The following is a 12,592-nucleotide window of genomic DNA, read 5'->3' on the forward strand; positions in this document are numbered from 1 at the left end:
TCATTAATTTCAGAAGTCCCATGCCCAGACATAACAGAGATCATCAGCATAATGGAAACATTACCAGTCCCTTGGGCTATTTATTTAAAACAACGTCAATAACAAACCTGGCCAAACAACAACAACTCAGAATGAAGGTCAAAGTCTTTCCTTCGGTACTCTCACCTTTTAGCTTTTGCTGAGGTGGGCGCCAAGCTTCTCTTTCCTAATCAAGCTTGCTGCGTAGGGAATCTGCAAGATAAAAGCAAATAAACCTTTTCAGGTAAGCAACATTTGGGGAGGGGTTCTTTGTGTCTAACAGCTTGACTGTACACAGGTCCAACACGAAGAAAAATGATGCCCATTTAATAGAAGTATGAGGTTTCTGGGGTACAGCATTTGTAAGGCCTATTAAAAAGCAAATCTGGGGCAGAATTGGTTATCACACAGGTTGCCGCTTGACATAGTTACACAGACTGATTCCACACAGTCTCTGAGGTGCATTTCACTGAAAAAAGTCAAAATAAAAAACATCAGTACTTAGCAATATGGCATTATGTTTTTTAGGTACAAAAGCTAATCTCTGGTATTACAATGCATGTCCCAAGGTCACAAAAGAAGAATGTGGTTATACACAAGTTCAAACATAATCTCCCATTTAATTAAGAGTGATGAAATATGCTATCATTGCAAATTAGAAATAAGATGAACTAAGTAAATACAAACTATTGCTCTGGGTAATTTCCCAATAACTACTAAGAAACATCAGAAATAATTGCATGGCATGGAAAATAGGCCCCCTGAGAATTCTACCTGGATAAACTCGAAAAGTACTTTTAATATTGGGGCTTTGAATGAATGCCTATGACAGTCGATAGGCTGCTTTTTGTTAGAAAATTTGAATGGTTGAAAGAAGACTACATGTATTATTAAGATTTGCTTCTGCTCTAACCCCCGTTAAAGTACTCTATCATTATATTCCTTGCCTTCATCATTATGGGGCTAACCTCAGGACTCAGAAGAGTCTGACCTATTTAATTTTTAAAGGAATATGTATTTTTAATCTTCTAAAATATATCATGAGTGATGGCTTTTTAGCAGTGAGGAAAATAAAATTCATTTCATTCAGTAAGGCAGTGTTTTCAAATACTGTTACATACATTTCCAACATATTTATGTTCTCTTTCTTGACCTACCAATCCCTAAAAACAAATCTTTATGGATGGGAAAGAGGTAGACTCTATAATGATACTAGTGACTAAGAACAGAGCTGTCGTGTCATCAGAACTGGTCAGCTGAATCGAACAGTCTTTATAATAGAAAAAGCAGACTCGAAGAACCACCTCATGCTTTTGGTTCACAACCACCACAGGGATGTTCTGATAAGGACGTGTCGGATAAGGGCCATGGGCCGCACATTGAAATGAATGATTCAGAGAGTGCCATAAAAAGTTCAGGGTCCTAATCCCCTATCAGAAGACGTGAGCCGAGATCAGCTAGATAACAATGCCAAGCACAGTTACCTAGGAACCTACTCTAGTTACTGCTTCTTTTCACTCAAGGTTATGCTACACCTGCAATTAACAGAGACACTCTTGAGTCCTGATTTTCCATTGTGGTGAATGCCGCAATATGCCCCAAACACACAGATCACATCGCCCTCTCTTCTAATGCACATTACAATAGAGCATTGAATGAAATCCTAGTGTTCGGGACAGAATGCAGAAATGATGTGCGCCTTGGGATAAAAGGAATGACCGGATGAAACGTATTTGTGCTACTCTCACATTGATACAGAATTAAAATGACATGCCACTGGAATTTAGTACGTGTCTGTGTGAGACAGGCCCTTGCATAGTAAATTAATATCACCATTGGCCAGGTCATCAAGGCCAGCAAACTACTCTGTTAACCCCGAGAAAACTGCCCGAAGGGCACTACGTTCAGAACTCAGCCACAATACCCCCTTCTTATCTCTTTCCTTTATTATCAGAATCAACAATGTAGCATTTTATTAAGATGGAAGGCTGACAAGGGAAAATGACTTTGGAATAAAATTCATTTCCAAATAAGCCCAATTGATCCCGAAACCTCCAAATTGAAGTTTAACTCTGGATGAAGAATTATCCCCACTCAAGTTCTGACTCAAGTTCGTGCTTATTTCATTTAAGTTACCTAGAGCCCAACAACAACAGAGACAAAGAGCAAATGGCTGTGAGCTAAAAAGATAGTACAGGAAGTAGGGCACTTGCCTTGTACATGGCTGACCAGGGTTCTATCCATCCCCGGCACCCATGTGGTACCCTGAGCTTGCCAGGAGTGACCTCTTAGTGCAGAGCCAGGAGTAAGCCCTGAGCACAACTGGGTGTGCCTCCCTCACAAATATGTATCTTTAATATATATTTAATAAACAGTCCTAAACAATAAAGAATTCAGTCAACAAGACAGACCCCTGCCATGAACAGGGCCCACTCGTTCATGAAAATGACTCAATTTTGTTGACTCTAAAATGTGCTTTTTCCTCTCCTATTTCTGAAATTGTGTGCATTATAATTGCTGTACCTTAGCAATAATAGTTGAAGCTTTGTTTGCAATAATATATCAAGTCATGAGCCTTTCCCAATTTCAGATCCTATGAAATGCAATCCTCAGAAAATATCCCCCCAACTTGAAAACTCAGATCCTAAAGTTTCTGTGAAAGGCTAATTATTCCACACAAACTTCATGGAATATAATTAACAAAGACTTTCTTTTTCTTCATTTTGAACATCTTGGGCAACATCAAGATTGACATGAACCAAATAACAACAAAATATAAACACACACAAAAGAAAAAAAAACTTTGAAGTTATGTAACATATAAATCACCTAGTTAGTTCTAATTGGAGTCTTCACTGACAAAGAGAAACTAGTTTATGCTAAGAGCCCAGCATAATCTCTTGAGACCTGAGCTCAGACATTCAGAGCTTGAGCTTCTCAAAAGGAGAAAGAATATACCAAGGAAGAGTGTTGCATGGTCAGAGATCTTAAAAACTGGCAAGGAACCCACCAGGACCCATTGCTCTTCTGCTGTAGAACCCTAATGCTGCTTCCTTCCAAGTGCAGACTTGTATCAAGTCCTATGACATGCTGGGATCTTCAGTGGTATATTCAGCCAGAAATTAAAAACTCTCTAATGACCCCAGGATCTTTTGCTAAAAAAACACAATGTAAAAACAGTAGCTCTTCTGGGTCTGAGAGATAGTTTAGTAGGTAGGGTTCTTGCTTTGCACTTGATAGACTCCGGTTTGATCCCTGGTACCCCACAAGGTTCTCAGAGCCCTACCAGGAGTGATCCTTGAGCACAGAGTTAGGAGGAAGTCAGGCAGAGGTAGGTAGGTAGGAAGGAAGGAAGAAGGAAACTGTTTTACTTTTAAAAATATGCGAACCATAGTTTAAAAGTTGTCTGGGTTGAGATGGTCAAAAGCTAAGCAAATCCTCGCTCTAATATTAAATACTGCAAGGACGGGTCACTGGTTGCTCCCGCAACAACCAGAAAGCACTCCCTCCCTGCAAGGCAGCGTCACGTGCCCACCATCGCAAAGCGGTAAGCTGCTTTTTACAAGTCCGCAGTGAGCAAAACATTAGTACTGCATCTATTGATTGGATGTTATTTTAATTGAAGCTTTTAATGAGGAACTTTGAGACCCGATCCGCCCGTCTGTACGTGACTGCAGCTTTCTAGAGAAAACAGCAGAGGGCACTTCAGGACTAGCACATTTTCTCCATCCGAGTCTGCCTCTGGCTTTCAATGCTGCAAGTTCAAGGGCTGTGCCGTTGGCTCTAGCTGCCTAGCATGTGCTCTCTGTTGCTGCTCCGATGTCCTCCAAGAACTGTGGCTAAAAACAGAAAAGCAAACCCACAATAGTCACTGACCTACAGATGCACATGCCTAAGAAAGTACTGACAAGTTAGCAACAAAGGGGCTAGAGAGATAGGACCGGGATTCAGGCACTTGCCTTGGATGCAGTAAACCTGGGTTCCATCTGGACACTGCATATGGTCTCCCAAACCCCATCATGAATGACCCCCGAGTACAGAGCCAGCAGAGCCGGGTGTGGCCCCCAAAACAAAACAAAACAAATCAGCAAGAAACCAAAAAGGTTATTAAGGTCATCGTAATGGTCTTAGGTCATGATATAAATCATACTCCATTCCTTGAAGTTGTGCATGGGCAGGGTGGGGAGGGTTGATTTTAATGAAAAGGTTAAACTATCTTCAGCTTCTTCAAGTACTTTTTTGGGGGAGGAGGTTGAGTCACATTATGGTTGTGTACAGGGCTTACTCCTGCCTCTGTGTTCAAGGGTGACTCCTGGTAGTGCTAAGTGGACCACACGTGATGCCAGGGATGAAGTCAGGTCAGTTGCACACAAAGCAAGTGTTTGACCTGCTGCACTAACTCTTTCCCACTAGAACTTTACTTTCAGGCTGTAAACAGAGCTCAAGGGCTGGGGCATGTGCTTCGCCTGCCCCAGCCAAGTTGAATCCCTGAGTCCACATGGTCTCCTGAGCATGGCTGGGTATGGTTTTCCACCCAACCTTACACCAAAAGAATTTCTTAAACATTTGAGATATAGCGCACACAAAAACATTGAGCCAGTTTCTTCACCTTCTTAACCTAAGGGATAATGCACTATGCTTCCAAAATTGAACACGTTTCCCCCCCAGAATCACAACTTGCTGGTGAAATGAAAAATGATGTTCTCTCTACTATACACACTAATATAGTCATGAGATTTCTAGATTTTGAAACTTTTGAATTTGGTGCCTAGTACAGGGAACATATTTCCTGCTTGTGTACATAATTCTGGTTCTATAACAAGGATATTTTGAGCATTTGAAAAGTTGAGGCAGGGGCAAGAGACTAACACAAATGGCATCAAGTACAACCAAATCTAATTTTAAGTTATTTTGAAGAATTTAGCTGACATCTTGTGTATAAATGTTAAATAAACTCTATGTGCTTTAAATCTCACATTGGGATAAGTGCACATTCATTTATAAATGCACAAAGAGTCAATCATTTGATGCTATTGTCATCACAACTTAGTATATAACGAACTGAAGAAGGAAGTGATGGTGCAGAAATTATAGTCAGCAGAGAATCAAAAATGAAGGCACCAAAGAAATTCATAAGTTTTCTTTCAATGGCAATGGTACCCAAGATGCTTCCGATATAATATTTTGAATAAGAACACCATGTAACTGCATAGAATAAACGCGTTGTGGATCTATGGGAATTGTTATAAAATATGATGGTTTTAATATATTTGAATTCTCCATGATTGCAGGATAGGGTGGGTTTTTATTTCATCCAAAGGAAAAAAATGCCTGCTCTGTTGGCAAATGACTCTTCTGTAATATATAGTCTGTAAACTTTAAAAATAAAATAATAAAATAATTTTGAGTGGATTGTTTTGTTCTGAGGGAGCAATGCATGTAACCATATTTACTGACAAATTAGCTCATTCAACTCAAATTATTGAGAAAATCAATAATTGTGGTCGCTAGTGATTTCTTGGTAATTTTTAGAATTCTGTAAAGAATCCTGTTCCCCAACCACCACCAGGCACTTTAACAAATGCAACAAACTGAATAAGGAGCCAGATAAATTTCTGTCCATGTAACTTTGAGTCTGCTGCCTCGATCCTAAAGTAAATGGCATTATATGAGCACAAGTCTTTCTTCCAAAACAGTATGTCCAGCTCCCAGAGCTATAATCGTCCTAGAGAGAGATACTAGTTTGAGAGGGGGGATAGCCAGGACTTTCCTGTACATTTCATCTTCATTGCCAACTGTGCCTTATACGGCTATGGCTCAGACTCTATAAAGGGTCTTTGGTTGAGGAACTAACATAAAGAACTATAGGGGATGGGTCATGAGCTCAAATTAAGCTAGTGTTTGTTAGCCTCAAAGGCAGTGCAATACTAAGTTCACCATAAACACTGCTATGCTTTCCTTTAGGAGTTTTGATCATAGTTTACAAAGTGCAAAAGAACACTTGAGGAAATCAGGACTACACTTAGAAAACTTGGGGAAAGGATTCAGAGACTGTATGGGAGCTTCAGAGCTGGATGGGGGCATCCATAGATGGCTGATTCAACACAGGGTTACTGAGAGCTACTTGCTGGGAGACACTGGTCTAGGTCAGGAGTCAGCATGGAATCACTTCGCATATTCTGTAAGGAACACAAGAACGGGGAAAATAGGAGGGAAGAATCATATATACTTCATCAATTCACATAGTTTTAACCTAGATGAGCCTTTGTAAACTTTGGGAATTAGATGGATGATAGCTACAGAGCTGGGATGAGTTTCTCCCAAAGAATTTAATTTGTGGGGCTGGAGCGATAGCACAGTGGAGAGAGAGTTTGCATTGAACTCGGCCGACCTGGGTTTGATTCCCAGCATCCCATATGGACCCCGAGCACTGCCAGGGGTAATTCCTGAGTGCATGAGCCAGGAGTAAACCCTGTGCATCGCTGGGTGTGACCCAAAAAGAAAAAAAAAGAATTTAATTTGTGACAAGATGTAATGTACTATTAAGAGGAAAGTCAATGAATAACACTTGTCAAGATGAATAAATACATGCTGACAAAATGTGTTACAACAATATATAGGAATTCTTAGTCATACCTATTTGCATTTTACATGTAGCAAAAAGACATAAGACCCCCTTTTTCCATCATTACCGCCTGCTTATTACAAGGATGCCTTATCATTTTCTCTTTTACTAAAGAAACCTAATGTCAAAAAGAAATCAAGACATTAATACTATATAAGTGAACTTAAACAGGAAAAATTCATAAAATAAACACTTCTCTTCTTTTCAAATATCCATTTTTCTGTACTCACCACTTGCCTGGTATCACATATCTTTGGCTGCGTGTGTGAATAATAATGTCCTTACTGACATGTGAAATCAGCGAAGTCTTAGAAATGGGCATCCTTCTACTTTCAGTTCCATATTTAAATGCTTCCCTTGCACAAAGTACACAGTAAGTCTATATACACAGCAAGAGATGCATCTATCGCATTATCTAGGCATCAAACCCAAGGAAGAGCAGGTACACTTTTTCATTTTAACTCTGTTGAGGATTACAGTCTACATAGAAAATCCTTCTGCTCACCAGTGAACGCAAGAGTAAAATGAACACAAACAAAGTCAAAACAAGAAGCAAGATGACGTTTAAGAGGCATCTCATGCCCAAGTGGTTTTCAGAGCTGAGTTGCCAGCTAGCACATGAGATCAAACTGTGAAGGGTTGAGGTTGAAGCTGCTCTCCTATCAGAGCCCTCCAAATGGAGAAAAATACCGTGCAACACTACCTGGCAGCTTCACAAACGCCTCTCCACAGCCTCCATGAACACCAGCACGATTTCGCTCATGCAGAAAGGAGAACACTAATAACCCTCTTTCCAAAAGAATCCAGACAGAGAGCGAGAGGCTGCTTTTCTAGACAACACCAGAGGGCATGCGGAGATACCGGCTTAATGGTGTAAGAATTGGCTCCAAAATGTGCAGCAAACCAAATGAATCGCCGGGCTGAGAATACCCCTCAGGACCAGTGAAAGTCTGTCCGGGTGATTAAAAATATTGTACATGGCCTGAGAGATAGTAAGGAACAGAAAAGGCACTTACACTTACCCTGCCACAGCGTCTGGTCCACGGAGCACGGCCAGGAGTGATCCCTGAACACAGAGCCAGGAATAGCCCCTGAGCACTTCTGGGTGTGACCCAAATCCCCGCCAATAAAAATTGAAACGAGGCAATAAAAATATTGCACAAATAAGGAGCGATATCCCTCCTCCCCAAGGACAGTCTGAAAAGCACTAACGAACAAAACCAGGTGGGTCTGCTTGGGGTCAATGGGTGAGGAATCCAGAAAAACAGCAAGAAAAGAGAATCCTACCAGATCCTATTAAACTGCTGCCTATTTCCATGTTTCTATTTTTTTTTTTTTTGCTTTTTTGGGTCACACCTGGCAATGCACAAGGGTTAATCCTGGCTCTGCACTCAGGAATTACCCCTGGCGGTGCTCAGGGGACCATATGGGATGCTAGAAATCAAACCCGGGTTGGTCGCGTGCAAGGCAAACGCCCTACCCGCTGTGCTATCGCTCCAGCCCCTATTTCCATGTTTCTGTATTAATCGTTTTCAGGCATGCCCACTCTTGGACACTGATTAGGATGCTAGTGTCTAAGATGCACGTCATTTGGAAATGCTACTGCTTTTCATCTTCCTTCAAGTAAATATAATAGGCTGACTGTGTTTATAATAAACTCAACTGACTGTGGCCAGCCTGGCTCAGGTCTGGGGTAGCAGAAGGCAGGGGAGATGAAAGGCAATTGCCCCTCACTGGGCTTCTAGCATGTCCCAGCTCTATGCTTACAAGCTCAGACAATAGACGACAATGCAGGTACCTCTGGTTTGCCCACAGAGACAATTCACACATCTGTCTATTAACACATGGTAGGTAGTTACACTTAGAGAGAATGTACTGACACATCTGTTTATCTGGTGGCTAAGTAAATCTCTGGGTAATTAGCATCTAAGCCAGCTGAAAGGCAAGTGGACCAAAGGATTTCACAGTAAACACAGTTTCATATATATCTTCATGGCCTGAAAACAAGCACAGCAAGTTGCATTCATTTTTTTTTTGCATTCATTTTTAAGTGGAAATGTGTCTTACAATTTGTAACTGTTGCACCATTTCCTCTCTGTAGGCTAGTTCCCTTTTCATCTGATCCTGGAAATTATCTGGGAGGAGAGAGGAAAAGAGAAAGAAAGCACTAATTAAAGGGTATATTTGACTTTCATGTACATAGTATATACTCTCACTGACAGTCAGTCCCATTGAGACCCCCCTCCCTTACCCATTAACATTTTTTAAAGTAAATAATAATATGGTTGTTTGAAGGGATGTTTTGCAAGAGCCTGACAACTAATCAGAATAGACAGAAAATTCTGTGAGGGTGAGGTTCACATCTGTTTTACAGCGTCTCATGGCCTGCTAGTAGAAGCCTTGGACAGGGTAAGTACGTAGGGATGTCTGGTGCTGGGTCCTTCTTCAACATTTTCACACTCGTAAGTACCGAGACCTCTGGTTGTCTCCAGAAGTCAAGTCTGAGTAAGGGGTGGCCTCAGACAGAGCTGATCTGGGCTGGAAAGCCAGTTCAGAGGGTAAGGCGCTTCCTTGCATACCACTGACCCTGGATCGCTGGGTATAGCCCACCACCAGTGAAATTTTTTATTTTAAAGTAAAGAACAAGCCAGTCATAGGAATCTAGACTCCTATGCAGGTTTACCTTCTGGGGATCAGGTGTCTGGCTGCACTGTGGAATGGGGGTGACAGAGGTCCTCTGGCCTGACCCCCCCACCTGCACTCTCTCACCCTCCCTGGATTCTCACTTTGCCCCTAGTCCTCTTTAGCCTGGTGCCATAATACAGACTTTGTCTCAGCCTGGGAAAGGAAACTAAGAGATACCATTATTGAAAAAAATAATCCTTGGGGCTGGAGTGATAGCATAGCGGGTAGGGCGTTTGCCTTGCACGCGGCCGACCCGGGTTCAAATCCCAGCATCCCATATGGTCCCCTGAGCACCGCCAGGAGTAATTCCTGAGTGCAGAGCCAGGTGTGACCCAAAAACCAAAAAAAAAGAAAAAAATAATCCTTGTCATTGTACCTTTGGGTGGATTCTTACCACCTTTATAGAAAGAAACAACTTCCCAATAAGTATCATGAATCTATTAAGGACATTATCCATCGTTGCAGCCCACACAGTATTTTCAGTGTCCTAAAATCCTGTGTGCTCTGCCTTTCCTCTCTCCCTGGACGCCACTCCTGCAGCCACCATTATTTTATTATCTCTATAGTTTTGTCTCTTATAGCACTGTAGCACTATCACTGTCATCCATTGTTCATCGATTTGCTCAAGCGGGCACCAGTAACATCTCCATTGTGAGACTTGTTGTTACTGTTTTTGGCATATCGAATACACCTCGGGTAGCTTGCCAGGCTCTGCCGTGCGGGCGGGATACTCTCGGTAGCTTGCTGGGTTCTCCGAGAGGGACGGAGGAATTAAACCCAGGTCGGCCGCATGCAAGGCAAACGCCCTATCCGCTGTCCTATCACTCCAGTCCATTTCTTATAGCTTAATTTTTATTTATTTACTTTCTGCTACACCCTGTGGTATAGCTCAGGAGATACTCTTGTCTCAGTACTTGGCTGGAGTAGGGGTGTCACTCACAGTGGTGCTTGGGAGATCATAGGGTGCCGGGAACTAAACCCAGGCCTCCTGTGCACAAAGTGCATGCCCCCAACACATTGAACTCTCCCCCCAGCCTGATTTTTTTATTCTGGAAGAAGACCCATTCTTGCTCTCACCTCTGGATTTGGTGATAAAGGCCAGGAAGGCAGGCAGGTGTGGAGGGGGGATGGGGTAGGGGTGGTGATAAGAGAGGTCTGCACTCACTTGGGGAGCTTTGGGGAGATGGGGACTGGCAGGGCATAGGGAACCTTTCGAGACAATGGCATGAAGGAGGAGGAGGAGGTCCCAGTGAGGGGCTGAATTGGCTGCAGCAGGGGCTGTGGGGCATGCTCTGTCCGCCTCACCTGCATAACTGCAGGCAGGCTTCACACACATGTCTGTGTGTCTGCCCCTGCTGGGTTTACACATCTGTGGTCTGGCCCTTATTGCCAGCACCTTCCTTTTCTTCAAAGTCCTACTCCAATCCTATCTCTTCCTGCTGATTCACTGATTCTCCTGGCCCCTCCTTAGAGATCCTTTCCTTGTGCTCCCTTCAGCACCCCACCACTAGCAATGCACCCATTATCTGCACATGACTGCTTCTACCATGGGTCTCCCATCGAATCTGTGGGTTCTGGGAGGACAGGAAGGGAAATTCTCAATGCTTTTGAAATTGCCCTAAGCCCATCACAGTGCTTGGCACACAGCAGGGGTGAATTACTAAAGAATGATGAAAAGAACATTAAGTACATCCCAGATGGTCTAGATTCTGCTATGGACCATAATCACACTACTCATTTTTGGGACTCGGTTCTTTTAACAAACAAGGGTGAGAAGACCATGTCCTCTGGGGCTTTAAGATCTTGCAGTACGACTGGCCTCTAACATGCAGACCTGTCTTTGCAGTGCTGGAGAAGGGGTTGGGTGATTTCAGCTTACACATATGAATAATTAGGGGTGAGGCTGGCACTGCCCTCCCTGCCCCATCACCACCTCAAGATGCCTTGGAGGAGGGTCAAAGCACACGGGCAGGGTCAAAGGCAACCTACACACCAGCTTTCTGCAATAGCCTGATAGGATGCTCTTGGCCCTAAGTGGCTAGAACATCTTTGGGTAAACTGGCTTGTGTTCTGCCTTCAGCACACATCCCAGACAGGAGTCCCCTCTGTGAAGGCGACCATTGCAGAGTCTCTGACCCAGGAGGTAAATAGATGGATTAGGAAAGCGAGGCCTCCTGAAGCTGAAGTAGCTGGGCTCCCTGCCTCGATCCCCCAAGGTTCTTACTTTAAAGGAAGAACTAGCCGAGGGCAATTCCGAGTGAAATGATGAAAACTAATTTATTCAATTCATACTCATTGCTCTATGTGGGTATACTCGCTACAATTCTTGAAGTTAAAATGCCAAAAAGAAGATACCATTAAAGTGTCAGAAAAAATATTTTTAGAAGACTGGGGGGGGACAACAGTATTGAGAATGAAAGTATAGGAGGAAAATATTGATGGATTTGATAAGACACAAATTTAAAATTTGGTTTGTATTTTTGTTTTGGTTTTTGAGTCACAACTGGTGGTACTTGGGGTTTACTCTTGGCTGTGAGCTCAGGGGTTGATACATCTGCCAACATCCAACAGGGGTAGACTACATGCAAGGCAAATACCCTAGCCCTCCCTATTATCTCGTTAGCCCCACAAATTTAAACTTCAGTATGACAATAGACTACAAATAAATTAAACAAAGTACTATAGCCAACACCTCACATAACTCAACATAACTCACATAACCAAACAATGTTTGAAATATGACAAATAATTACTATTTTAGTATATAAAAACTTTAAAAAATGGACACATCAAAGAAATATGAGAATAGGGGCTGAAGCATTAGTACAGTGGCTAAGGTGTTTGCCTTGTACACAGCTGACCTGGGTTTGATCCCCAGCAACCCATATGGTCATGTGAGCATCACCAGGAGTAATTCCTGATGCAAAGCCAGAAGTAACCCCTGAGCATTGCTGAGTGCGATACAAAGACAAAAATATACTAATAAATATGAGTATAAAATTTAATTGTCATTTGCAAAATATACAAACAGTCAATAAATATTTGGATAGCATGTGACATCCCTGGCAATAAATACAAGAAAATAATAGGTACTTATCTTTTTTCTTTATCATTCTTATTTTCATTTTTGGAACACCTTCTTTCAAACTTTCCTAACAAATATTTAACAGATTCCAAACTTCTGGAAATAAAGTTGAAACCGCAGATTGAACAATTTTTGCACTATTTAAAATAGTATTTCGGGGCTGGAGCGATAGCACAGTG

The 12,592-nt window shown here is 42.3% G+C and overlaps 1 protein-coding gene across 1 annotated transcript in view; it reads right to left on the bottom strand.

The window, feature by feature from the left end:
- SKOR2 (SKI family transcriptional corepressor 2) overlaps window positions 1-12,592 on the bottom strand; it is a 58,650-nt gene that overhangs the window by 5,794 nt on the left and 40,264 nt on the right. The window contains exons 7-8 of the mRNA XM_055127450.1: window positions 8,711-8,778; window positions 166-231 (exon numbers count right to left, since the gene is read on the bottom strand). Of these exons, the coding sequence (XP_054983425.1) occupies window positions 169-231; window positions 8,711-8,778 (131 nt within the window). The 3' untranslated portion in view covers window positions 166-168. The remainder of the gene's footprint in view (window positions 1-165; window positions 232-8,710; window positions 8,779-12,592) is intronic.

The sequence above is a fragment of the Sorex araneus genome, chromosome 2 (assembly GCF_027595985.1).
Source record: "Sorex araneus isolate mSorAra2 chromosome 2, mSorAra2.pri, whole genome shotgun sequence".
Taxonomy (NCBI): domain Eukaryota; kingdom Metazoa; phylum Chordata; class Mammalia; order Eulipotyphla; family Soricidae; genus Sorex; species Sorex araneus.